This window comes from Ricinus communis, chromosome 1, assembly GCF_019578655.1.
Source record: "Ricinus communis isolate WT05 ecotype wild-type chromosome 1, ASM1957865v1, whole genome shotgun sequence".
Classification (NCBI taxonomy): domain Eukaryota; kingdom Viridiplantae; phylum Streptophyta; class Magnoliopsida; order Malpighiales; family Euphorbiaceae; genus Ricinus; species Ricinus communis.
The window spans coordinates 8,746,006-8,773,904 of NC_063256.1; the positions used below are offsets into that span (position 1 = coordinate 8,746,006).

Sequence of the window (27,899 nt, forward strand, 5' to 3'; positions counted from 1 at the left end):
GCAAATTTTCTCTTAAAAAGCTGGGTGCATTTTATGCTGAGACTGGCAGGAGACCTTTTGCTTGCGTTTGTAATTTCTTTTTGTACGGAAAACAGTAGATTTGAAATTTTTTGCTTATTTATCAAGCAGGAATAATTGATACTCAAAATAAGTCATTCTTGCTGACACAGAAATATACATTGATGCATCATATATGCGGAAACTGGAACGCCAGGCGTCGGGCAACAGCTAAAGACTGCAGAAGACTGATTACCCTCTTTTCCCTCCCAAAGTTTTGTAAAGTTGATCAATTTCCAGCTGCAGCCCATCATCACATAAATTATGAGCTCATTATTAACGATTACCCAGCAGAAACTGAAGTAAAAGTAATAACAGGGCAGTTGTTGAATTTACCTGATAATAGCTTAGCAATTTATTTCTTTTCTTCTTCAGTGTTGCAGTCACTAAATCTCTTTCCATATCGAAAGGGCGAGACTCCAAAATCGCTCCTTTTATACGTTCAAAACCCCTAAGCTGCTTTCCACACGCATACTCTAGATTTTAGTATTTATCAGTACATCAAGGTCTAGCTTAGTTAAAAAAAAGTTAATAATAACAAAAAAAAGCTATTGCTAAAAGCTTGTGTACAGGTTAATAAGTTGTTATTTTATAATCTTGGCTTTTGTATATAGCTTCTTATGAAATAATCTTTCTCTCTAAGAAAAGTGCCCACAGGGGATTACCTTGTTTCTTTCAGCTGTAGACTTCAGTTCTGAGAGGACATATTCGTGTAGCTGATCAAGAGAACAAAGTGCAGAAAATGAATCCAGAAAACCATTTAAATATGCCCACTTTTTTGTGTTTTCTTCATTGAGTGCTACTACTGCAATTAGCATCGGCTTGGAGCTGTCTCCGTAAACCCATATCTTCAAGACCAAATGATAACACAATCCGAAGATCAGAAGAGTTCCGTTAAGAGAATGCATATTAAAAATGCTTAATATGCAAAAGCTAAGAAGTGGGAAGATGTTTACGTCTTCAACAATTGGAGTGATACTGTAAACATTTTCCAAGTACTCCAGTGCGATATATTCTCCCTGTGAAAGTTTAATTAGATGTTTTTTCCTATCGATAATCTTTACAACTCCATTCGGATGAATTTCTCCTATATCCCCTGAAGAGGAAAGTGATTGAAAATTTAGTCATGAATTTAGCAAAATTATTGTTTATCAGGAGAGGCTACTTAACCTGTATGGAACCATCCATCTTTCATGCATTCTCTTGTTAGTTCAGGATTCTTGTAGTACCCAGAAAAGAGAGTCTTTCCTCTCACACATATCTCACCACGAGGAGGGTTCCCGAGCGGATTGTAGCCCATCTCTGGAACCTCCTCTAGGCGCAACTCATTGCACACACATACAGCCCCAACAGCACCCATCATGCACATTTCATCCGGGAAGCCAATGGTGACTGGTCCACAGGTCTCTGTCAATCCTGAATTAAGAGCCCATACTATTAGGAAGGAAGGATCTCGTTGTTTAAAAATAAAAAAAAGGCAACCGCTAATGTTTATAGTTCAAAATATTACAGGACTCCCCCATTGATATTTTTGTTTTAGTTACTGCTTTATGTAGAACATTTCAAACTAACAAAGCTTCTTATGCAGACAAATATTAGACAGAACATGTCAATGACCAGTGAAATTATTCTGATTGAACCGACCCACCATTCTCCTTTTCCGCTATCTAACATTATGTGCATCGTCTCACATATATCTTGATAAGAATGATCTGTCTACTCATGGTGTATTGCTTAACTATTGGATAGGTAACTAATACGCTGAAGTGTTTACACTCGGGTAATAGAAGAGTGGCTCATAGTCTAAATTTTATAATTAATCTGTTTGTGTCACTTATCAATGTAGGGTATATACATCAAGGGTAGGCAAGATCTTTCTCCCACAGCACCAAAAGCGGAGGGAGAGCTCCATTTAGTCAGTGACTGAGCGAGCCCCAGTCTCTATCCTGGCAGAGTATACAATATACTAAACTAGTGAGCGAGTGCTTCTAATATAGTTATTTACCATAGCCTTGGACCACGAAAGCACAGCAAGTGACCCTTAAGAATTCTTCCACTTCAGTACTCAGGGGTGCAGCTCCAGATATGATTAGTCGAAGACGGCCACCTAACTTAGCTTTGACCTAACGAAGTGGATTAAAAAGAAATGGAGGTTATCTCAAATCTACTTTCTCGAATTTCCTCTTTTTTTAAGGTATTTTCCAATAAAAAAATGGAAAAAGAAAAGAAACACAAGATAGGTTTAAAATGATAAAATGCAACCTTTCTGAAGGCTAACAAATCTGCTAGTGGTGAAGCATATTTCTGTTTGTATCCAAGATTCATCCAATACAGTTTGCTGCGAAATGCAACATAAGGGTACATCAGTGTCATTCGTGCGACATACTGCTATATAAAGTTTCAGATTTCTGTATATTGCAAGTATAGAAATAAATTGATTCCCTTGCTGAAGAAAAATATACAAATTAGTAGAAGACCAACTTACTATTTATAGAGAGCATCAAAAATTCGTCTGCGGACAGGATTCAGTTCTTCTAATGCCTTCTTTATACCTGAAACACAGATGATAAGGACAATCTCAATAAGGGATCATTTAAAGATCAACTTATATGTGCCAATTGACAAGTGGTCATGCCTTCGTGTATTTTTTCGAAAACTCGAGGTACGCCAGCTAAAAATGTGGGCTTCAACTCCATCAAATCATCTTTCAGTGCATTCAAATCCTTCAAAGAAAGAAACACTATGGTCAGCAATAACTTATGATCAGAGAGACCTACTTAAGAGCATGGAAATTGTAAACTCTACTGATCAGAAAGAGAGCAAAAATTAACTCTCTTCCCCACTCAGTCACACAATCATTCATCATGCCAATGTTGCTGTGATAGGCATCCCAGTCTCCTGACAAACTCTTAAAACCCAACATCCTTCGCCATCACTTCAGTACTGTTGTCGCAAATGATCATGGCACAAGCAATTTCTCTTTTGCTATATTGTATAAATTATCTTTTTGCTCCCCTTTACAACGAAATTAGGCAAAGTAAAAACAATAGTGTACTGGCAACATACCCCATGATAGTAGCCAACAGCAGCACCTTTTCGGAAGAAGTACTCCTCAATCATGCGGTCCAGTATATGAGCAAGAGGGAGGAAAGATAGATATACATCGTCAACTGTCATCTATATGAAGCCATAAGATTGTCAAAATAACAAGAGATGGAGAAGGATCAAAATTATTATTACATAAAAAATGGAGAAACGAAAATGACAATGGGAAATCTTCCAGCATTTTCTTGCAAGAAATAAACATGGATATGTTTCTTATGCAGATGAAGCCAAAGATGTGTGTCAATCAAGATATTCAAAACAACAGAAACTATCTTTATTTTCATAAGAAAGGCATCTGATAATGAATTTTGATTCTTATAAACTTAAGGTTGTGATAGCAACATGATTAAACTTGGTTTTACCTCTTAAGGGAAGCTTATGTCATGTGAAGACTTGTATAACAGAATGTAAGGCCATGCTGTCAAGAATTGATTAATCATGCACAAGTACATATATACTTTATTCAGCATCTTAAGTTGCCATGAACATACAGCAGAGAATCATGTAAGAACTGGAAAGAAGAGAAGCCGACCGTTTTCTCTTTACCTTGTCTTCAAATTGTTCCATAAATAGATCAACGCTTCTTAGAAAACTCATCACTGCTTCATGAGTTAAGACAACACCTTTGGGATCTCCACTAGTTCCACTCGTGTACATTATCGTGCAAATGCTAAAAGGATGAGGTGGCGATGTTTCTGAGGGATTCTCTTTTCCCTGACAGATACCGTTCTTAAAGATTAGTCATAATGAAGATTGGAAAGCATATGAAACTACCATTTAGATGCTAATGTGGGAATATCAGGAATTCCAGAGGTTGTATGTTGGGAAGAAAACTAATACCACACTACTCGTAACTATCACCAGGAAGAAAGAAAGACTTAAAAGCAAAATTTTACCTAATTGTAGAAAATAATTTCAAATGTAGAAGATAAAACTCTTTCCAAGATGTACGTAGTAATTCTTTTAATTCTAGAAGGTGCAAATTATATACGTTAGCATAAAAAGTAAATTTCTAGAAGATCAAGTCAGGGGCAGGAACTAACCAAACGGAGAAACTCTTCCCAAGAGTAAGGTTTTATCTGTATTTGTTCTGCCTTGTCCTTCTCTTCCTCAGTCAATGACGTAAAGCAAACAACAGCTGCAACCACAATAAACATTAGCACGTTGCTTTATCTGACTACCAGCAACATCAAATGAATGTATTTGTCTGTTCATTCTAACTTTTCAGCCGTGAAGCAGATCCGCAATCTGGATTCAGTAACTGCAAATGCAAGAACATATCCAGTTAGAATCTTTATCTGCCTTCACATGCAAGATTCAATGGAAGAATATATAATTTGAGAGCAGGTAAATTCTTTTGAACTTACTTCTTTCACTTTTTTATCTTGGACAAAAGCGAAATCAATCTCTGCATGGTCTACTATAAAATTTACAGCATTTGGCCCTGCATCGATGACAACTCATTTAGCTAAACTTTCGAATGCTTGATGAACTGTCAAACGGTAAGTTTACAATATAACCAACAACTGAAGTTGAATATGAGAGTCAAATTAGGGACAAGATAATAGATGGTTCTAAGTACACCTCCTAGAACCACCAAGCTTTAGCTTCGTGGTCATGTAATTAGTTCTAGGGTTGAGGTCTCAAGTTGGAAATTTTTCCTTTTTAAATATGGTGGTTTATTTCCTACTCTTTCCTCTGAACACACTAACATAGTAACCATATCTACTGTTAAGAAAAATTAAAGATTAAGTACACCTCCTAGTTTAAATCAGACTGTGATGCCAGTCATCCTAAAGGGATGCTCTGCTTGCAAAAACCAAGTTCAGCACCTGACTGGTAGATTCATTAGTAAAAAAAATTGGTGAGGGAGAATTTGGAATATAAAGTAGAATCTCAAGTCCTTTCAGCCAAGTAGCATAAAAATTAGATTCAAAAACTGGTTAAGAAAGAAGCTTACCAAGGGTATCATAGAGAGGCACACAAACCAAGCTGTGGGCGCTGCAAGCCTAGAGAAAATTAAGAACAAGAAGGAAAAGGAAGAAAGTTGTTTGTTACTGGTTCACTTAGAAACAAATGAAAATCCACTTGAGAAAATTAATGTGAAAATAGACCTCCATTGCCACAATCCATTGAGGACAGTTTGATCCATATATTCCAACTCGGCAGCCCTATCATTGAAAAATCAGTAAGGCCACAAACAAAAATGAAGTCAGAGAAAAGTAAATATGCAAAGTCACTCAAATACAATTTAACTCAGATACACATATAGACTTACAGGTTCAGCACCAGAGGCCCGCAATGCAGAGCCAATTTGCAGAACTTCTTCATACACTTCCTTGTATGTTTTCCATACGTAAGGCCCCACCTGAGAAAACCCAGTCAAAATTGAAAGGCAGATACCAGAACAGTTCAAGTAGCAAAATCCACAGATATTTACCTTCCCGTTGACAAATTTACGCCAACCAAGCATTTTATTTTCAGGATACTTCTTTACAGATACACTGCCAATCAAGACATTTTCATTGTCAAAACAATGAAAGATCATACTCTAGTTAATATAACAAAGTTACGGGTGAAGTTGTTGAAGATAATATACAAAGTCAATTACCTGAAGAGATCCCATGCTGTATCCATATCACAATCAGGTGCAGGAAATTCGTTTTTAGATAGTACATTTCGGTACACAGGACCAACGGACGGATTTCCATCTTTTCCTTCCCTTCCCTCTTCAACCTCAACAGCAAAAACCTTCATTTTCTTTTCTAGTCTAACCTGCACTTCATTTGAATAGAAAGGTTACTTAGGACTCCTATATATATACAAGTCCTGAGACAAGAGATATGGTTGATGAAGCAAGCATTAAATGGTTTAAGTTCCCGTCAATTGCATCTAAAACAGAACGAAAAGTCATCAACAGAATTCACTAAATCTAAGTGGTTAGAAAATTAGTTGCTTGTCAGTAAAGAAAATTTTTGTCCTTAGAGAAGTGAAAGGAACTGCAGAAAGTGTAGTATTTCTGTAACGTGAGATGTTTACAAGGTATAACAGGACTAAACGTAAATCTAATTGAAGTCGCAAAATTAAACAGGAAGCAAGACTAGGTAATAAATTGATGAGACCAGCTCAATAGACCAGTTAAGCTTAACAGGATTTTTTATTAAATAAAAAAAGTAATTACAATAATAATAAGAAGAAGAAGAAGAAGAAAGACATTAAATTATTTGGAAAAATTAAAAGTCAAGTTAATACTATGGAAGGAATAAAAGAAAAATGTACAGAAAGAAAAAGAAAAAATGTCCAAGTCAATACAACCCAATAGTTTCCCTTAAACAACATTAATTGAGCCTTAAGAGGTTTGTCCTTAACTTATGATAAAATTGAAAAATAAGAAAAGAAAAAGGAAAAGTATTTTCCACTAGTATTAGTAATGGAAAAAGTAAACTTCCATTAATCCTCAATGATTTAAACAGATTACCAAATAAGCAAACAAGAACAAGAAGAGGATTGACCTGAGAGTTAAAAACCCAGAAATGAGAGCCAGAGACTCGAGAATTGAAAGGGTAAAACCAGCACGACAACGGAGGTAGAATAATTTATATAAATACAGGTTGCAATTAAAAGCAAAAAACCATGCAAATCAAGAACCCTGCCACAAGATAAGTATCATGTATACAGAGAGAGAGAACCCTGAAACAAGAAAGCCCACAGGATAATCATTAATTTATCGACGTACGAATTAAACAAGCTGCCAACTACTAACTAATTAAAGTTAAACTAATCCATAGTTTCCAACCAAAAAAGCATGAAACCGTCTAATTAGCATCATTGACGAAAAAAGATAAAGATTGTCACATTAGCCATTACAATCAGACCGCCCAGAAAACCAGCTGCTTAAATGTCAAAAACGAACCAACCTATTCATAAACCAACCAGAAACCACGTTATAATTGTACGCATGTATTGATTACTTGTACTGAATTGCAAATAAAAGAAAAAGGAAAAACGTCATTGCATTTATGTGATAGAAAGAGAGTGCCAGTTTTCTTACAGAGGAAAGAGTGAGAAAGTGAAGACATGCAAACGGCGGTGTAATGTAATGGATTGAGTGAGTGAGTGAGTGAGTGAGGGAAATTGACATTAACTTTAATGGAAAACAGAAAAGAGACAAGTTATTTATGGAGGGTGTTAAATGCGTTAGTTGAACTTGAAGCAGTTGAGCAGTGTGCAGCTGAATCATGCAGTAGTTCTCTATTTCACGATTTTCCTGTCTTTTATTATCTGCCTATCTCCTACTACGCATGCTTTTTTCTTTTTGTTTTTTAACGAACTTAAAAAGGATAAGGAAAAACATCAAAAATCGAACATTTTTAAGTTTCTGAAAATTAATTAACTTAAAAGATTTAAGTAACTGCTAAATGTTAATCCAACAATGTCAAATCTGATGTATGCTGCATTGAATTGAATCGACATTATGAAATTATTCCCCATTACTGTACAAAACCTGAAGACTGACTTGTCTTCTCCACTAGAAAGCATTATATTCTATCCGTCGTTTGTGTGTTTACTTGCTGTATTTTCAAAAACAACCACTCATCGTTGCATTCATCAATTTGTGTTTTCTCGATTCGGTGTCCACACTCTTTAATATTCTTTGTAAAATGGTACAGAAATATCAATTCTGCATGGCCTTGTATTAGGAGCATAGTGTAGCATATATAGCCCGCAACTGTAATTTGGCAGGGGTTGGCTGTTGCTGTATGAGTGAGTCACGTCTGTATCACCACTTTATGAATTTCTGGTGAGAGGAAATTAAAACTTTGATTATAAAAACAAATACCAACCACTATATTAATTATAAGCCCTAATAATAAGTGATTGTAGATTCAGCTTATCATTTTCGGATTTGGATCCTCTCAGCTCATTAAGAAATAATTGTATATAGATCAAGTGCAGTCCGAATTATATTTTAAGATTTGATGTAGAGATGGCAATTGGGAGGGGAACCGCAGCCCATATGATAGTTTACCGTTCTTGTCCATCTGGGCGGGGGATGGAGAATAGTTTACCGTCCATGTCCCCTTCATTGCCATTTGCCAACCTAATTGCATGCACCACTTTCATTAGAGAGAGTACTTTGTATGGACATTACAAACAGACAAATTCTTTGATACAAAATGTTTCTCAGACTTTTAAAAGGAAGTGCAAAACATAATCACCTTGGTAGGATGCATCGAGATGGTACAAGATTCAGATAAATGAAAGGGAGAACTCCATGACTAAGATATGCAACTACAGAATATATTTATAAATAGACCTGACCTGGGTTAGTTTTGGCCCATAAAAAGTTGGACTGGAATTAAGAAGAACCGAATAAGGTTTTGGTTCTATATTCCTCCGAAATCTGAAATGAAACGATTGTCACAGTTCTGATTTAGAATCACAGTAAAAGAAAAAAACAACAACTATATATGAGGTAATAGATTTGAACACGAAATTGAACCCATTGGAGACCAAGATCGAAATTAGTTAGAACCTGAATGAGAACAGTGACAATGTGACTTGGAATGGACGTAACAAACTGGGTCTGGATTAGTCTGGTGATCCTGTATACATATCATCATGACAAACTTCAAGTCATGTGAAATTTACTTCCCACATGAGCATACATATCATAACATCATTACTATACGATGTGAATTTCATCGTATCTTAACACTCAAATAACAATATTATGAACTGTTAAATTTCATATCTATATTTTTCAATATAATCAAAGATAATAATATTGGTTGATGGAAATGAAAATGATTAAATCATCGATTCAGAAATATTAACAATAAAACACTTACTTTTACTAATAAATTGTCACCAATATCTTTCTTTCAATGAAAGATTTATGACCAAATAATACCTTTTTATACACTTTTCTTAATATTAACACAAATTATTTTAAAAGATCCAACTCTTATAAGGAGGAAGGAGAAGAAAAACTTGTAAGGCACCTTTACATGATGGTGTGCTTATGTAGAAAATAAAAATCACAGGCATGCCATGTACGATTAATATATTGCAAGAATAGATTTGGGAGGAAATGTTGAGGAAAAGAAAAACTAAGGGTTGGATAATGAATGCTGTGCACACTTGCAATATCATTCGATAAGAGGTTAATTATATGCAGAGGGACAACAGAGAGTCAAATCGGAAGAATTCTCAGCGGCCAGGGACGATGGTCCCCCTCAATCCTTAGTCCCCCCCTTCTTCAATTGTACCCCATGTGCTTGATGACTCGGTCCAGCCACTTCAATAACATCTAGCTATACTTGCTATTCTCATTCCAATTTATCCCACAATTTTCGTTTTTTCAGAATTACGTAATAATCAGTTCTGGCAACACACTTATGAGTTATGTCTGGACCAGCAAAATGCAGAATTGTGATTCCACATTTTGGTATTGCCAACTCAGTATAATCAGAATTTGAGTACCTACTGAAGCATCACTGTGTATGAGAGTGTATATAAAATTATTCTCCATAATTTTAATAAACACAGCATATGTAATCATAATAACTATAGGAAGAAGCGGAGGACAAAAGGATATGATTGTAGTGTAACAAAATTAATAATAAAAATAATATCTATTTTATTTTAATAATTTAAATTTAAATTTGTTAGGATTTAATTATGTTAGAAATTAGAGCAAGTAACAAAATACAAGTTTATTATTTTTATATAAACATTAAAATTGATTTTTACTGATAATAGATTTTTATTTTAATTCAATTTAAAAATAAGTTTAATGGAATCTAATGTTTAATAATTAAATTAAATTTGTTTATCAATTTAATTTTTTGATTGTTTTGAATTTGAATAAAAGGAGTAATAGTTAATTTTATTAAAAAATTATAATTAATATAATATAGAAAGAGTGAAGTATAATGATGAAGACATGACAATCTTCCGTTTTGAGGTGGAACGAAAGGAAAGAAAATTAAGGATGAAGCTCAATATTCTGATAAGTTTGGATATATGTTGTCTCTTTCCTGTTTGAGCTGTCACTGACAGGATGGTTCATTCAGTCATCTGGTCCGAGTGATGGTCCTTGATATCAAGTATAACTGCAGGTCTGATGTAAATATTAGATGATGTTAGGTGGGACGACTTTATTATCCCACAATAAGTTACTTACCAACTTTACTGATAACAAGGATACAGGAACTTCTTCTTAGCTGCAGCTTCATATATATAATGAGCACATAAATATTGAAGAAGGGAACCAACAAACAATAGCTAATGTAAAGGAGGAGGTGCAGTTCAAAGAGTTTCTCAACAGATAATGCAAAATCTTGGCATCAGGTTTCCAAGTTCACAGGGTTTCCATCAACAAATAATGCAAAATTAGCATCAAATCAATTTTAGTCTCAATTGATCTAGTTATAAATAATATCAAAATTTCGTACTTTAAACTCTATGTAGAATAAATTGTAGAGTGAATCAAGAGTCATCAAGATCCTAATTAGAATAAATTGACCCTTGGCACACTTAAATGCAGAAACTATACCAAAAAGAAAACAATTGAATCAAAAACCTATTACAAGAAATAATAAACAAAAAATAGACAAGAAAAAGGGGTTATTTGTGATTGAAAAGAAAATTTGATGCATATTGAAACATTTTGTGATTGATATAAACATTCATTATTTACAGACACAATATTTATTAGTTTGTTAATGGAAGTTCATTATTAATTGAACACACATATTTATTAATTTATTCAAACGGACAATATATAAATAAACATAATATAAATCGTTTTTACAGTTAATAAGTTAAGAAAAAATTAAGTTAAAGTTATTTTACAAATATTATATTATGGTACAAATATTTTTTTCAAACAAATTAATAAATATATGACGTTAAGATAATAAAAATTCAGTACACATTTAATGAACATAAATTAATAAATATTTAATATCAGTTTAATGAATATAAATTTTTTTTTAAAATGTGTATCAAAATTCTGAGGCACATGTAACCGAGTAGACTCCCCTATGACTTTCTTATTAAAATAAAATTAATTTAGTCCCAAAAATATGATTACCAAGAGATTTCATTTTATAACTTTTATGAAACTATAGATCTTAAATTTACCAGATTTAGAATCACTTTTAATTTATTAAATATAATTTTGAAAAAAAATATCAATTCATTTATCTTTTAAAGTACTTCAAAATTTAGAAAATAAAAAAAAATAAGAATGCAAAAGTATTTTTCAACCTCAATGTCAAACAACCCCTTAGAATTTTTACATATATATAATTTATTGTCAATGAAACATATAAAGAAATTACTTTTCAGTGAAGAATATGTAGAGTTTTATGGTGTCGGTTCAGCAAGATATTATACCTTGACTGGCTTTCTCTCACACTTACGTACCAATTTAATTTGAGCTCAAACCGTTGATTAAAGCTGTTTTAAGTTTGAAGGAACTGATTCTGATCCGATTTACAGTTGGAATCGATCTTTAGCCAAGTCTACTTGGAGTAGTTTGCAACGGTGAATGAACTTTTTATTTTTTTAAAAAAGAAGAAAAATCGTAGCTCTTTAATTAAATTTGGAAAGCTAAAAATGGGACAATTATTGATTTCTGAGAACAAAATCAAGCAAAACGACGAACTACAGCCCCCTTTTGCCTTTAGAGCCCTCACTCCCGACCTGCCGAAGTACCGGACAGAACTGACGCCTTTTGTCAGTGAAGTATTTCTGCTTCAAATGCGATGTTCTATGGCAACTGCCAAGTCATTGGTTCTACCCTAGTGCTAGACAAAATTCCATTGATTTGTTGCCCAAACCAGACAACCTTCCAGTTCATTGTACATGCAGCTACAAATAGTGTCTTGTGCTTGGGCGTGCTTGAAAACTACAATTTGGAGACTACAAGGTTATATTTGTCTCAACAAAAACATAAAGGTCTAATGTGACTTTCGAAATAAACATGAGACCAGATTTAAGCCTTTTCCCTATAATCTGTCAGCGACCATGGAAAAACATCTCCAGAACCAGACGGTGTTATTACACAAATACAGAGCAGAAATGAGCGGATTAGATACATTTTCATGAAACACTGCTGCTGAAGTGCTAATGGCACAATTTTCATGGTCAGCTGTGCCCTACATATGCACATGTACATGGAAACAGAATGCGCTACATAGCATCAGGGCAATTTCCAAGGGGCACTAGCTATTTTGTCAAAACTATCCCGGGCGTTGCTAATGCGTGTGTTCAGAGAATGCATATGCAATTGCAACCTGGAAATCGAAATTTTCTTTGTTTCCATCACTGACTTGGATGTAGCAAGTTCTTCCTGTAACTCCATTATCTTCTTTTCAATGTCCTTTATCTTTGCATCCAAATTACCGCTCTCATCAGTGTGCTCCCTTATCTGTTTTTCAACATCTTTTGTTTCATTCAGGAGTTCTTCTTTCCCGTTTTTTATTAATAACAATTCCTTCACGCGGTTTCTTGGCATGGTAACATCAAATCCATGCTTCTCCAAATCAAGAAGACTTTCCAAAGTACTCAACAAAACGCTTTCAGAATCATCAAGTCTCAGAGAGGTTATCTTCTCAAACAAACTGGCAAACGTTACCATAATACCAATGGCCGACCCTTCGCGATACTCCTCTTTACAATCAGCTAAAGGATGAAAATGAGGTTTTTGGGGCATGATTCGGAATATTTCCATAGATTCAATTGTCTTCCATACCAATGATCTCTTCACAAAAGGCAAGCACTCATTTCGATCGGCTCTGCAGTCATGTTGGATCTCATTCACAGAAGATACCATTGCTCGATCAACATGTCTTTCTCTCATCTCATCCCATCCACAAGAAGACCTTCCAGAAGATAGTACTGGGTAGAAAACAAATAGTCAAGCAAAATGCAATAATTCAGAGTGCAAGTGTCTTGAGCAACTTACCTAATTCTTCGCCACTGACAGAGGAATGCATTCCCCCGATCCACGTTGAGAGAGGTTGATCATCATCAACCACAGCCTTTGACCCAGTGGTAACTGCCATGTCAACTTCTTTTGTCAAGCAATCTGTCTCCAAAACTCCAGCTGTTTTCTCTGTAAACAAAACTTGAGAAACTACAAAGTTACAAACTGGGATTCAATTCCTGATAAAGTAGACATAAAATGTTTGTGTGTGCACATATACACACTTGTGTTATCCTTAAAACTTTAACTAAAACTATGGAGACTGCATACAACTGAAGAAGATACATGGTCAAGGAAATGGCCCTTTAGAAATTAAATATTAAGAAAAGAAATTCAGAAACTTATTTACTACTTTAGTTGCAGTGGTCATTAAAGGATTAACACATACATACTAATTTGGCATATTATTTCTTCATATTTGTACTTCTGTGGAGTTGCTTTATTTTCCACAGATGATAAAAAAAAAATCAATGGTGACAATGCATAAGTAGAAAGCTTTTTTTCCATTTTTTCCTTTTCTTCCTAAGGTGGAGATACTAATGACAGATCAAGGCCATATTTCTAAAGCTTGTGATAAAAAGGGGTTTTGTTACAAGACCTACTCCTTCCCATCCCAGAAATAACTGAAGAGAGATATCTTCAGTCACCACCATTGGCATAAAAGAGAAAGACTCCGCAACATCAATACCCATTAAAAAGGTTAAAAGATTATCAACAAAAGAAGATAGAAAAGGCATACCAATGTTCTAAGCTAACCAAATAAACTTAATAGGAAACAGATTAAGAAACTTAGATATATTTTAGTCGCAGTCGCATTAAAGGATTAGAAACGATTTATTATTTGATATCAGATACATCTTGCCTCTATTTGGGGAATCGGGGATATTATATTCACTATTGTTTATCTAGTACTCAATAGCACCAAACAAGATAGTAAAGAATTTCAATGAAACACGCCATTAGTATGAGCCTCAACAGCAAGAACTTGAGAATTCAAAGGCATGTTAATGAATCTTAATTTTCTAGCTACTTAGCTTATTAGATTTCTGGGTCTTAATAAATAAATTGAAAAAGCCCTCTAATCTCTGAAATTCATTGCATTGAACATTCCTAAAAAGCCCTCTAATCTCTGAAATTCATTGCATTGAACATTCCTAATGGGAAGCTCAAAATAATTTTCAGGTTCTAGACCCCTCATACCTGTAAACTCCACCCTTGTCTGTGTTGGCAATTCAACTTCATTAGTTGGTTGAACTTTTAGAACTATTTCATTAGCAACATCTTCAATTCCATGGTCCTCCTTACCTACAATTGTAGTATGTGTTTGTGTATCTTAAAACACATATATCTGACTGATGATCATGGTTTGAAGTTCTAACATACCAGCCTCTGAAGCCATTCGGCTAATCGTTACTAGTTTCCTTGGTCTTCCTCTCTTTCTTCGTTGACTGCTTCCATGTTTATGCTGATTAAGTCCCTGCAAACGAAATAGAAAATGTTGAAAGATAAAGCCAACTGGTCAAGAAGCAAACAGGATAAGATGTAACTGATCCAAACAGACAAAAGCAAATCACATGAGAACAACAAAGCAGAGGAAAAACAGGGGGAATGCACTCATTAAACTGAGAACTGATATCATACAAACAGCAAAAAAAAAAAAAAAAAAAGAAGAAAATACTTCAATAGCCGAATATCTGAAATCTTAAAACAACTTATGCAGATGTCTTCATAAACTCGGTATGCAATGAAATGACTAACAACATTTGTTGATGATTTCCCCTTCCCCAAAGTTGCTCTGATTTTTCATCACCAAATTAACAGCCCTGTATTTAAGGTTATGCTCAATTCTTTCTTCAGAGCTTCGCTCTAATGTAAGGATGAAAAATTGATTAGGCAATCGTTTCAACTATTTAAATGAAATGCACCAGACTTTCATAAATCCAACTCACTTCTATCAGAGGTAATCCAATTAAAACAAGTAAATTTATCATAACACACATAAACACAAAGGTTAACCTAACATGAAGGTTATGTTATTCATTTACTAAGGAAACTGCTCTTAGTTGATATTAAACTGTGAATAACCATGAAAGTAACAACTTTTGACCTAGTAGGCTAGTATTATATACAATATCTTCTCAGTATCACGTGTTTCAATTCTGACAACTGATCTTGACGGTTCTCTAGAGGTTTCTTTTTTTCAGATAAAATCTCCTTCCCAAGATCAATGCAGACAAAAACATGCTTACCGTGACCTTGTCTCCTGCTGAATCATTTAAGTTCATCTGATCCTTCATAAGCTTCAGTGTCTCCCCACCTTGAAGCTCAGTTCCCTTAGCTTCTAATGCTAAGACAAGAGGGACCTTAGCTCCTTTCTTCTTTTTTTTCCCACTTTCATTGATGTGGGTAGCAGCATACACTATATCGTAAGAACTACTCAGGCGAACTTCTTTAAATAAAACTAGAGAAGCAATGAGAAAAAATTAATTACTAAAGAGCAATAGCGAGTATCACCTGCTGCTGAAACCTGTGGACTTCTAAATGGTGGTTTAGTAAGTCGCCATTTCCTTGTCACAATATCCGAACTTTGGGATTTCACTTCAGTAACTTTCTGCTGCCTACTCTTCTGCGTGAATAAGGAAAAATGTGATCTGAAAATAAATAAAAGGTGTAGAAAAATTTTCAATGTGGACGCATGCTCAGTGGGCAAACAAAACTATTTAATAACTATCCTTTTCAAAAAATAAAAATAATAAAATATTCACCAATGCCAACAAAAGATCTGATATGTATGGTGAATTTTTATTTCCAATCAACTTTTTCTAAAGTGCAATGCAAATAATATTTAATGATTTTTTAACACATTATACAATTGTATAGATATATGGTAACGCACTATAATAATTCTATTAACACTGAGAGTAGAGTACCTTTGCAGTCCGAAGTGTGTAATACAAATAAAAGTTAAGTACAAAAAATAATTAGATCTTATCAGTGAAACTAAATTTCCTACTCATCCACATTGGAATATGATCCATTCTTTTTAAAGACAACTATTTTGATACACCATTAACTTTGTAAAACTTCAAGATAATTTAAAAAAAAGTGTATTGAGATATTTCCTATATATTTGCTGGCATATCCAATGCATAAAATAGTTTTAGAAAAGATTATGTAGATCTTTGTATAAGACTCTGCAAACTAAAAGACGAGCGCAATGAAAGAACAGGCAAACCAAAATACTATAGAATAAAAATAATTGAAAAGAAATCACAAATGGTAATATACCTCAGGTAGCTCTTTAATACGAATAAGGACGATATCAGATTGAGGAACAGCCTGCAACTTCAAAGTTACTCCAATAAGCATAACCATCGAATGAGTATATTAAACAGAAACACCAAAATAGTTGATGGCTTATGCTTAGAAATGAAAGCAACAGGGAAACATGGTGGTCTTACATAATTGGGACTTCTTTTATATCAATAGCTTTCAACTGTTCACATGCAAATAAGATTCCACAGAAATGTAAATTGTATTCTGCTTTAGGGTCAATATACTACCATAATATTAAGAAGTCCTCTTTTCTATAATGTGATGCTTGGTCATCCCTTTTTTTCTATTTTCAGAAATTCCCCTTAATAGTATTAAGCAAAAATAATCTAAATAATTCCATAATTATGTTATGTTCACAGGGCAACCAACTCTAATAATTTAACAAGAATTGCAGAGCCAACCCATTGAGCAGAAATTATCTTGCAGTTGTCCCAAGTGCAACCAATCATTACAATTACAGGCAAGCTGAATTCTTTCTCAAGCCAGCGACTACTGTTCTGAATCAAGTTCTGTACGTGGTATTGAAAGATTCAAAGCTATATATTCAAATAGTGCTGACAGCCCCATCCTGTCACAAAACAGCAACAGGAGCTACCAGAAAATTATTGCTAACAGTTGCATGTTTCTTTGGATCAAAGGGCTGTACTGTACAAGCAAATTTGAATATATTGACATACTGCATGAAATGCACAGTACTAATCAGTTAAGGCTTCAAGAGAGAAAATTCAACTCACATTTGTCTTTCCTGCTGGAGTGTTCTCGGTTTTAGCAGTAACCCGCTCAGTGATCACAGGTTTTTTGGAGAATCTGGTCCTTCTACCTCCAGTTGTTCGAGTGGCTAAACCACGGAGAGTTTCTATAGTTGGTGTTTCAATTGGCATCTTTGTTAAAGGCAATGCTGCAACTGATAATGGGACATCTACAGCATCCTCTTCTATTGACTTTCTAGAAGAACATGAATGAGTACCAGTATTATTAGGAGCAGCCAGTTTTATCTTCTTGCTTGGAGGCAAGATATTAGAAGGTATCTTTTCATTGAAATGAAGCGACTGCTCCAACAAATTCCTCGTGGTTGTAGAACAAGGTACTTTCTCTTCAGTCCTACCCTCCGTGGCACCCGAACGATCTAGTCTTACAGACATGTCAGGTTTATCACTGTGGCAGTGGACATTACCCAACTTTCTTTTATCATCAGAAGCAACCATGACTTCCTGAAACAAAAGCTGCTGGTTAAGCCACCAAATTAGACTGAAACCTCTACATCTAAGCCTTTCTACTATTAATGCTGCTAACTCTCAGAAAGAAGCAAAATATCCTAAAACACCAAGCAGAGAAGATGGCACAACTAATCCCAAACAACTCTTAGCCATTGCCACGTTTGTAAATCACATTAACAACAATTTGTCACATTCTAAATGCTATATTAGTCAATTAATATGCAATTTTGAATTGCTGCTAGTGGGAAATGCAAAAACATTAAAAGAAATTTGTTGCAATAGAAGTGTGTGAGGGTTTGTGGATCTTTGTTCAGCAAGTAGAGATAAGACTTTCACCACACTACATAGTGCATACCTTGTAAGAAATGAATGATGCAATCATGCAATAGGAAAGAAAACAAGGTCAGCAGGGGAAAAAATCAGTTCTGCTCTTAAGGGTCCATTACGCAGCTCTGAATCCAAATATTTTCACATCTTCCTGTATTATATGAACTTATACAATATATATTCTAACCTGTTATAGGTATTTGCATTGTACTTGTAGCATATTCCCGGTAAAAATGTACAGATAACCAAGCAAAAGCTGGCAATCCCCTCCACAAAAGAGAAATAGTTGGAAAACAATGTAATGGTGAGGGAGATCTAAGCCTAACACTACAAGAGATGATCATTATCATTCTATCTCTAGCAGCTTGTGGAGACGCATATGCCTTGGAACTAACAAAAAAGCAAATAAATTAACCGAATGACCAAATTATGTATTGAAGTATTAACACGAAAGATACTGAGAAAGTTCCATATCATTAATGCTAAGCATATATCTAATTGGAGAGAATCCACTTGCCACCTTCTTTTATGACTATCAAAAGCAATATACAGGAAAATTAAACAGAAACAAAGTTCTCATCTTAATTTTACATTAAACTCCATAAGCAAGACTAACGTTCCACAAACACCATGAAAAGCTCATTCATCATAATAAATTGTAACCACACCTCAAAAGAACAAATCCAAATGCCCAACAAAATTTTTACCTTGTATTTACACTTCCATTGGCCATCAATCCATTCCGCATGAGGCCTTATCTTTGAGTAATCAAGTTCTTTTTCCACATTTCCATGCTTAAAATAGATTTTAAACCTCCTCCCAGCAAGAAGTTTAGTAATTAATCCAGACCGCCAACAACAGTCATATTGTGCATCCACCTTTTCAAGCAACTCAAAATTTCTGTCTGCATAATGAGGAGGAACAGGCCGAATGTGGAGGGAGTCCACATTAACTTTTGTCCCAGCCTCATCATTGTTCCCTGAGCTTTGATACTTCACTAAGAAAGTGTCATCCCCATTTTCCTTTATGACAACTGCAGGGAACCAAGCATCACGGAAATTTTCTTTGTCAATATTCACCTCTATTGCTGTGCCTGAGCTAAAAATCGACCCTGTCGTTTGCTTTAAAAATCAAATGGTAAAACCAAATTATTCAAATGGTTTGCAAATTGGTCACATAGCATAAGTCTTCAACTCTGTCTTATGATATAGAAAGAACACTACAAATTTCCAGAATTGAGGAAGTAAAGTAAATAAATAATACAAACATAAACTAAAAGTGATTAGGCTGTGCAACTCAAAATAAAAATAATAAATAATAATAACAAATAAATAAAAGCATGCAAAGTTGCCCATAACATCCAAATTTTACCAACAAACTTCTCCCCCTCTAACATGCAATTGACATGCTACGATTACAGCAATCTAAGATTTCAATATAAGTTTAGTCAAAGAAAATGGTAAAAAAATAGCACTTACAAATTAAATTAGTATTTAACAGAATCACAAAGAAAAAAAGCAAGAAAAACACTACGGAACCTAAATTCCATAACAGGCTCCTTATTGAAACAAAAAAAAAAAAAAAAAAAAAAAAAAGAATTGCAACCAACGTCTTTAGTTAAATCATAACAACATTTACAAAAATACTATAAAATACTATTTTAAACATGAGAAAAGTTTTAATAAAAATTCAATAAATTACAACTTTGAGATACCTGCTTCTCAGGTGAAACCCAGTTGCCATTAACCCAATCCCAATGAGGTCTTAAATCTTTACCATCAAAATCAATAACATCAGGTGGATTATCAAAATAAACCCTATATCTAGAACCATCCAAAACTTTTCTTACAATACCATTCCACCAACCATCTCTATACCCAGCATCAACGACATCGTTTTCTTCAAAAACAAGGTTGTCATTACTCCGAGGAGGTAAAGGCCTCACATATGCAGGATCCACTAGCTCTGTTAATGGAGTAGACCCATCTTCTTTAACCAATGTTTTGTACTCAATCACTATTTTTCTTCTCTTTTTTGAAGCTGATGATTTGCCTGCTGCTGCTGCTGGTGATTCAACAATTGTTGCCACATACCATGCTCCTCTAAACCCATCGTCGTCGCTGCTTACCTCCACCTCTTCACCTTTACCAAAACACAAGCTGTTTTGGGCATTTTGTGGCTGGGAATCTGAATCTAATCGTACCATTACGCTTTCTAGAAATTTTGAGCGAGTGTAAGCAGAAAAACAAACCCCAGTAAGGGTTTTTGTGCCCTTTATTTTTTTGTTTCTCGGGTCAAGAATCGATGATAAAGCATTCAGTTTTTTAATGTGGCATGGAAGTTTTTTTTTTTTTTTAATGGGTTTTATTTTTGGCGGGCTATTTTTTACCCTTCACTTTTTTTCTCTGGAATTTTCATCACTCTGGAATTTTTGCAAGCGGCTAACTGGCGGAATGTGAAATTTGCGGATTTGATTATCATTAGTGTTAAAGATGAAATTACCAATTGCTGCTACAATTCGGAATTAATCATTTCTTTGATTACTGGGATTTGAATACAGTTGCCTTATTAAGTAAAAAAGAGAAGAAAGAAAAAAAAAAAAGACAGTATCTGTTTTATTATAGATATGTTTTACCTTTATCGTTGAACGCTAACATTAACGAGTGTTCTAGTACCCATATTAATACGCTGCTTCCTTTCTCTTTTTTCTTATTCTTTTTCTTTTAAATCTTAGAACCACTCTTTCACTTTAATTAAATACGGTAAGTTCTTTTATATTTAATAATTAATTAGTTAATTACTAAAAAATAACTTTTGATTTATATTGAATAATAATAACACTATTATTTAACAATAACATAATTTAATAATAATTTTTTATAATATAATTTTTATATACAAAAGATTTTAAGAAAAATAAATTTATCAGAAATAATTTTATTACTGTTGATAAAATATTATTAAAATATTAGATCATTTTTAATTACTTATTAAATTATAATTAAATATTAAATTATAATTAAGTCTCTTCTTATATAATGATCTATAATTTTCAATTTATATATTGCAGTATATTTTGAATATATTGATTAATTATTATTTTAAGTTTTTAAACAATATAATTCTAATAAATTAATCTCATTTGAATTTATAATTCTTATTTTTAATATAGAATAAGTATGTAATAATTATTTATAAGTATAATAATTATAAAAGATCTGTATGTTTAAACTAAACACGAATAGAGCTAGCTTAAAGTTATAATAATCGGTTTGTTTTGTCATTTGCACAAATCTATAATTAAATTGTACCCAACTATCTAATTAATTAAATTGATGGACGATAACAACTCCTATTATTAATATAGAATAAGCATGTAATATAATATAATTAGTTTCTGTGCCCGCTCATAGAGCGAATTATTATATAACGACTTACTTAAGAATTAATTAGAATTGAAAAATAATAGAATTATAAAACATACAAAATGGCAATAATTTTTTATTTTGTTTCGTTGCATATAAATTATTATTAATTTTAATTATAAACATTACATATGTAAAGAACTAAATTTAAAATAATATAAAAAAATAAAAGATTGATATTAAAATAATATAAAAAATAAGAAATAAGTCTTAAAATAACTAAATTTTTAACAATGAGATTGTTTAACTATACAGCTAATTTATTTATATGATACACAAAAGATATTCATATTGATATATGAATTTATAAATTAAACTATTAAATTAAAATTTTAATATAATCAAGTAAAAGAATACTAACATGAATATTACGTAATCATGTAACTTCTTAACGAATTAAAATAATTTTTTTTAAGCAATACTTTTTGAGAGTTTTTAAAAATAAAATTACAAATTATTGTAATGCTAGTTCCAGAAGTTATATTTTTGCATTCCCGTTAATCTTCTTCGAAGATGAAGATAAAGATAAAATTGAAAATGAAAATGGAAATGGAAAATATAGAATATATAAATGATAAAATGGTGATTTATATTATAATACTTGTAATGATAAATAATGACTTTTCAATTATCAAAAGGAAAAGCATAAAATACAAAATTAGTACAGTATGAAAATTAAAAATTGTTAATAATATATATAATTAATAGAGGAGATGAATATAGTTATACTAATGTTAATTGGAAATTAATACAAATCTAAAGATGAAGTAAAAAATAAAAATAGTTATTTTATAAAAGTTAAAACTAAAAAACTCGAAATCCCTTAAAAATCATAAAAGATCTCAAGTGAAGAGAGAGAAAGTCCTGCTTTCATATATATAGATATAGATTTCTTACATTCTCCTTTATCACTTACTCTTTAATTTTATTTAAAGATGGAGATCGAAATAAAATTGAAAATGAAGATGGAGATGGAAATTATAAAATTTATATTAGAATAGTTGTGGTGATAAATGATAACTTTTCAATTATCAAAATAGAGGTTATCAGACACAAATTTAGCTCAAATAAAATTATGAAATACAAAATTAGCATAATATAAAATTAAGGGTTGTTAATAACATGCATAATTAATAGAGGAGATGAGAATAGTTATATTAACATTAATTGATAATTAATATAATTTAAATACGAAAGAAAAAAATAAAAATTATTATTTTATAAAATTAAAACTAAAAACTTACAACAATCCAAATAAATACCTTAAATTTTATAAAAAAATATTTAAGTAAGGAGACAAAAAGTAAAATATAAAATATATATATATATTACTTCTTTTGCAGTAAAAAAAGTTCAAGACCCGTATGCTATTTTCGCGCAACATTGCTCTGTATAAGAAATAAAAGGTTGCACTATTATCATATACCAGTAATCAAAAAATAGAAAATTGAAACTGAGTATTAAAAAGATAAATTTTTGAATTAACATTCACATTTGCTTATTATACCAGTAAATGGATTTGCTTAAGTTGTTATCCAACAACTTCATTTTCAATGTGAGAATAGATAGTTCTTTACTAATAACTTTAAAAAAAATCAATATGAAATGAGAATAAGTGAGAAAGCAATCATATGAAAAATCTTGAAAGAAAAAAATACTTTCACTTATATAAAAAAATTGTCTGTTTTACAAACATCACTTGAAATGAGGAGTTATTTTTTTTACCAAAAATTATGGCATGTTATGGTATTAATAAAAAGTCATTACAATCACAATTGATTGTTTGTATAATGAAAGATTTTGTAACTGATTCCTAAGGAAAGGCTAAGGTTTATGCTAATACTTTATGTCAAGTGATATATGCATGCCAAATAGGACACCTACAATAATGGACGTGTAATACAATCCTGACTTAAAAATAATAATGACATTATTAAATTATTAAATAAATAATAAATAATGTTTACATTAAAATATATAGTAAAAGTATTAACATATTAGATGATTATATAAATAAATTCTGATTTTTAAATAGAATGAATATTCTATAATAAATTTTTATGATGTTTTTATTAAACAAGATACATATTTATTAAACTTATATTATAATAATATGTCTTATAAATAATTTATAAAAAATAATTTAAACATTAAAATATATATTTAAAAATAATATAACTTACCCTATGGAGTATAAAAAATAATGTTATAAAATGTTTTTTTATGAGAATTAATGATAAAGATTAACTTAATTTTAATAACTTAAATTTTTTATAATAAATAAGAGATTATACTTTAAATGTAATCTAATAATTTAATATACTTATTAGTGTGTAATGCTCTCTTGTACTCTAAAACAACTAAAATTCTTACAATTTAGAAAAAATTTGTGTAAAACACTATTTGCATATAGATATAGATGATAATGTATAATACATATGAAAAGACAGTTTTGCTAATAGTTTTTAAATTTTTTTATTATTAAATCAAAGAAGACTAATTAATCAAACAATTTAATTAAAATATAAACCATTTAAATAAATCTAATAAATTCGATAATTAAACTACTTAATACACTCCGATTTGAACTAATTACTAGTTATCTTTATATATTAATTTTTGAGACCCAATATTCTTTTAACACGTATGCTTAAGTTTTGACACGTAAAATTTTTATTTTGACATGTGTACTATTTTGACACCTAGGATTCAAACTTATATATAAAATTTTTTCTATTAATTTATTGATTAATAAGTTACATTCATAATTAAACACTCGTTCTAATCCTAAAATATAACATATTACTAATAAATTAATTTTTTAATTAGATAATGATTAGTTTTCTAATTAGATAATAATTATTTTATAAGATAGCATATTAATTATTTTTTAATATTATATTTAACTAACAAATTATTTTTCTAATTAGATAATAATTTTAATTATAAAAATAATATTTTTAAATATTACATTCACTAATAAATTAATTTTTAATTATATAATAATTTATAATTCTAAGAAAATAGTAATATCAATTATATTGATAGTAATGTACATATTATCAGTGTTAATAAATAAATATTTTAAAAATAATTTATTGATAGTATTACTTTAAAGATAATACTAATAAATAAATATTTTATTAATTTAATAATATAAATAAAATTTTAAAATATAGAAAATATTTAAAAATAGTTAGTTTGTTATTATTTTTAAAATTACTATAAGTCAATATTAAATATTAAATAATTAATTAAATTATATTTATAAATATAACTTTATAATTAAAATAATAATAATGACCGTACAACGCACGAATGGACGACTAGTTTTTATTAGTTTAATAATTATTTATATTACTTGATGGCTAGTGCCAATTACTATCATTCATAAATTAAGCAAGCTTTTAGAAAAATAAACGATATATTCCCATGTGAACTTATTAAAGTAGTCGTTTGAATGTTGTAAATATTTTTATTTATAATTTCTATCCGAACATATGATCGAATTAAGTAAGTTCAAACAAAAAAACTTTTTTTTTAATTCAACTACAAATTAGTTTACATAATGATTACTATAACATAACTCAATTATATTTTATTGTTACTCAATTATATTTATTAATTAAATAAAATTTCAAAAAATAATCTATTAAGTGTTGAGAATATCCAAATACATTTATCTTTATAATAAATTATTTCGATTTAATTGCTAAATAATCTTATATTTTGCACTTTAATCTTTTATAGTAAAATTATTAATCAAAATTTATTATTGTGACTATAATTTTAAGAATAATAATAATAATGATAATAATAATAATAAATTATTTAATCATTGCATTAAAAATATAAAAGAATTGTTTAAGTAAAATTAAATAACTAAACACATGATCTAGCAAGGGATATTTTTCTCAAATTTTTTACTCATTTTCATTATTAAAGTTTAAAATAAAATCTAGTAATCTAATATTTTATTATTCTCAAAAAATAATTTCATATTTTTATTTATCTCTAATTTTATTTTTCTGCTTATCATTTATCATTTGTTCTAACAATAGTTAAAAGTATTTTAAAACTTAAATATTAAGATCTCAAATAGAATTAGTGAGAAATATATTTTTGAATATATAAAAAGTCTAATACTACTAAATTTATTTATTTTATTACTGAAATTGTAGCCACATAAGCTAATATTAATTTATAATTTTAATGAAAATTAAAATGTATTACTAATATTAAAAAATAAAAGTTATATACTAAATTTAAACTTATATAGAATACAAAATTCTAATCGTTAATTAAGCTAAAATACTCTTTATCCGTTAATATATATATCATTTATATTTTATATTTTAAAATATTATAATTTATATAAAAAATTAAAAAATATTAAAATTACTAGTGATATAGTTTTAAATTGGAATATATTTTTTTTTTGAATAGAGAGAGTATATATTAAAATGGAAAAATAAAAATGGGGTTTTGAATTTTTTAAAACTAGGAGGGAAAAATATTTTCTTCATAATACAATAATTTGTCTAATCATTCATTATTATCCTAATTCCGTTGGAGCTGCAAAACGCACCACTCAAACCTGACGCCCGCCATCAGCTTCCAGCATTTACTAATACTTTCCACATTCGCCCCATAAACTTTCCAAGATTCACCTCTTCAGTTCTCTTCCAAAAATAATTAGCCAATCGAACCACATAAATTCAGAATCACATCATCTGCCACCCAGTAATCATGGCGTCTCTAGCATTCACAGCGCCGTCCAAGATTCCACCATATTGTCCTAAAATCCCAGCAAATACCCATCGGTATCCACAATCCATAACCATGAAAACAAGGGTGGTTTTGTCCAAAACGGCCATAAAAGCCACGAGTCAAACTGGTTCCCAATCTCCAGGACTCTACTCGGCCCAGAAATTTGAGCTGACTCCTGAAAACGTGGACTTGGTTCTTGAGGATGTTCGCCCTTACTTGATTGCCGATGGCGGAAACGTCGACGTTGTCTCTGTTGAAGATGGTGTTATTTCTCTCCAACTCCAAGGTTATTATTTTTGTTGTCAGTTAGACTGTGTTTGGAAAGTCTAAAACTTGAAATAATTTATTTCAATTCTACTCTATTTAGTTCATCTTCTCGTGATTTGTATTTGCTAGAATTCACTTCTTGAAAATATGCTTGTGAAATTATTTGAAACTTTATAATCAATGGGTTTGTCTAAAATTGTTTAAGATTATGATTTGGTATCTGTTTAGTTAAAAATTTGACAGTGCCATTAGCTGTAAAATGATGTGTTTGGAGGTGAATTGGGTCTAGAGTGGAAGGAAAACCGGAGATGCTGCATTTTACTTTTTTTTTTTTTTTTTAATACGAAACATTCCATAGTTTCTATGTTTCAATCCTTTCAATCCAAAAAAAGCTTTTTTTCTTTTTTAATTTAATTTAATAAAAATAACTTATGAAACAGGAGCATGTGGTAGCTGTCCTAGCTCAACAACAACTATGAAAATGGGCATTGAAAGAGTACTGAAGGAAAAATTTGGAGATTCAGTTAAAGATATCCGTCAAGTCAATGATGAAGAAGTAAAGGAGACAACTCCTGAGGTACTATTCTCTCTACTACCACTAACTGATAAGGGAACAAAAAAGACAATGATAAATTTGTTGAATTCGTTTTTTTCTTTTGTTTTTTTTAATGATGTTAAACAATTCTTGATGTTTGTGCATGCAACTGCAGGCAGTGAATAGGCATCTTGATATATTGAGGCCAGCAATTAAGAACTATGGTGGGAGTGTGGAAGTAGTGTCGATTGAGAGTGGGGAATGCCTTGTAAAGTATTCAGGTCCTGAGTCCATTGGTTCAGGAATCAAAGCGGCAATTAAGGAGAAGTTCCCGGAGATTACAAATGTTGTACTCGTCGTCTAGGTCAGGTATCATGTCTGAATCTCATAAAAATGTATAGACTTGAAAGACCACTTTTTGGACATGTCCATTAATTCAGGTGCCAGCATGTTTGTGTTTTCCATTCTTTCCCTTACGTTGTTGCTCCTCTAAATTGTGTCTATCATTTAGCTTCAAATTACACTCATTGCCTGCAATGACAGTAAGAGTGTATTCTTGTATTCTGCATCTTTTCATGGATCCGCACATGTATATTTTATTTTCAGATTGCTTCACTGAATTAGTTCGAATTTGTGCTTTTGCAAATGAATAATATTTTGATTCTGCTTGTAATTATCTTTTTCTTTTGTCTTTTTCATTTTTGAAAATTTTCAATTTGAAAATATACCTGCTAGTCTGCCACTATGCATTGGAATGCAGAATCTGTTGTCTTTCTCAGATTCCTACTTTTTCGTTAAAGGGTATCCTGCTTTTTTTAATCGAAGTAATTGCTGTAACTAGGCCAAAAATATTCAGGCAC

At 31.3% G+C, this 27,899-nt stretch overlaps 3 protein-coding genes across 12 annotated transcripts; 1 reads left to right on the forward strand and 2 right to left on the reverse strand.

Moving 5' to 3' along the window:
• Window positions 1–95: 95 nt before the first annotated feature.
• Window positions 96–7,317, reverse strand: LOC8267304 (long chain acyl-CoA synthetase 1). 5 transcript variants are annotated; one of them, XR_003078425.2, is made up of 20 exons: window positions 7,214–7,317; window positions 5,774–5,937; window positions 5,603–5,666; window positions 5,441–5,530; window positions 5,277–5,333; window positions 5,123–5,171; window positions 4,530–4,606; window positions 4,384–4,423; window positions 4,206–4,300; window positions 3,709–3,876; window positions 3,124–3,234; window positions 2,693–2,780; window positions 2,543–2,609; window positions 2,320–2,395; window positions 2,063–2,180; window positions 1,228–1,473; window positions 1,014–1,153; window positions 723–905; window positions 394–533; window positions 96–297 (listed from the first exon to the last, which is right to left on the reverse strand). XR_003078425.2 is itself a non-coding variant. In XM_048375226.1 (20 exons), exons 1-20 carry the CDS (start codon window positions 7,301–7,303, stop codon window positions 250–252), a joined length of 2,091 nt encoding a protein of 696 aa, XP_048231183.1. In that variant the 5' UTR covers window positions 7,304–7,315; the 3' UTR covers window positions 96–249. The 5 variants fall into 5 exon arrangements, 4 of the variants coding, with proteins under 4 accessions (XP_048231183.1, XP_048231239.1, XP_048231197.1 ...); XM_048375226.1 differs by having other exon boundaries at window positions 394–513; window positions 7,214–7,315; XM_048375282.1 differs by lacking the exon at window positions 7,214–7,317 and adding an exon at window positions 7,080–7,190 and having other exon boundaries at window positions 394–513.
• Window positions 7,318–11,976: 4,659 nt separating this feature from the next.
• On the reverse strand, window positions 11,977–20,714 carry LOC8267302 (DUF724 domain-containing protein 6). 6 transcript variants are annotated; one of them, XM_048376958.1, is made up of 10 exons: window positions 19,757–20,714; window positions 18,750–19,163; window positions 17,233–17,721; window positions 16,451–16,507; window positions 15,677–15,788; window positions 15,412–15,581; window positions 14,546–14,639; window positions 14,363–14,467; window positions 13,142–13,312; window positions 11,977–13,074 (listed from the first exon to the last, which is right to left on the reverse strand). In XM_048376958.1, exons 1-10 carry the CDS (start codon window positions 20,246–20,248, stop codon window positions 12,377–12,379), a joined length of 2,802 nt encoding a protein of 933 aa, XP_048232915.1. In that variant the 5' UTR covers window positions 20,249–20,714; the 3' UTR covers window positions 11,977–12,376. The 6 variants fall into 6 exon arrangements, with proteins under 6 accessions (XP_048232915.1, XP_048232920.1, XP_048232917.1 ...); XM_048376963.1 differs by having other exon boundaries at window positions 13,142–13,303; window positions 19,757–20,712; XM_048376960.1 differs by having other exon boundaries at window positions 16,451–16,501; window positions 19,757–20,711.
• A 5,325-nt stretch (window positions 20,715–26,039) lies between these two features.
• Window positions 26,040–27,712, forward strand: LOC8267301 (nifU-like protein 1, chloroplastic). Its single transcript, XM_002515195.4, has 3 exons — window positions 26,040–26,523; window positions 26,945–27,081; window positions 27,215–27,712. Exons 1-3 carry the CDS (start codon window positions 26,217–26,219, stop codon window positions 27,401–27,403), a joined length of 633 nt encoding a protein of 210 aa, XP_002515241.1. The 5' UTR covers window positions 26,040–26,216; the 3' UTR covers window positions 27,404–27,712.
• The last annotated feature ends 187 nt before the right edge of the window (window positions 27,713–27,899 follow it).

Excerpts from the sequence above, each read along its gene's own strand:
- LOC8267304 (XM_048375226.1), bottom strand. The coding sequence starts at position 7,303 with ATGTCAATTTCCCTCACTCACTCACTCACTCACTCAATCCATTACATT. Across the intron at positions 5,938-7,213 it reads ACTTTCTCACTCTTTCCTCT|GTTAGACTAGAAAAGAAAAT; the intron begins GTAAGAAAACTG and ends AATGAAGTGCAG. Across the intron at positions 298-393 it reads AATTGCTAAGCTATTATCAG|CTGGAAATTGATCAACTTTA; the intron begins GTAAATTCAACA and ends GATGGGCTGCAG.
- LOC8267302 (XM_048376958.1), bottom strand. The coding sequence starts at position 20,248 with ATGGTACGATTAGATTCAGATTCCCAGCCACAAAATGCCCAAAACAGC. Across the intron at positions 17,722-18,749 it reads AATGGAAGTGTAAATACAAG|CTTTTGTTTCAGGAAGTCAT; the intron begins GTAAAAATTTTG and ends CTTAACCAGCAG. Across the intron at positions 14,640-15,411 it reads CAGCAGGAGACAAGGTCACG|GGACTTAATCAGCATAAACA; the intron begins GTAAGCATGTTT and ends TTTCGTTTGCAG.
- LOC8267301 (XM_002515195.4), top strand. The coding sequence starts at position 26,217 with ATGGCGTCTCTAGCATTCACAGCGCCGTCCAAGATTCCACCATATTGT. Across the intron at positions 26,524-26,944 it reads TATTTCTCTCCAACTCCAAG|GAGCATGTGGTAGCTGTCCT; the intron begins GTTATTATTTTT and ends CTTATGAAACAG. Across the intron at positions 27,082-27,214 it reads TAAAGGAGACAACTCCTGAG|GCAGTGAATAGGCATCTTGA; the intron begins GTACTATTCTCT and ends ATGCAACTGCAG.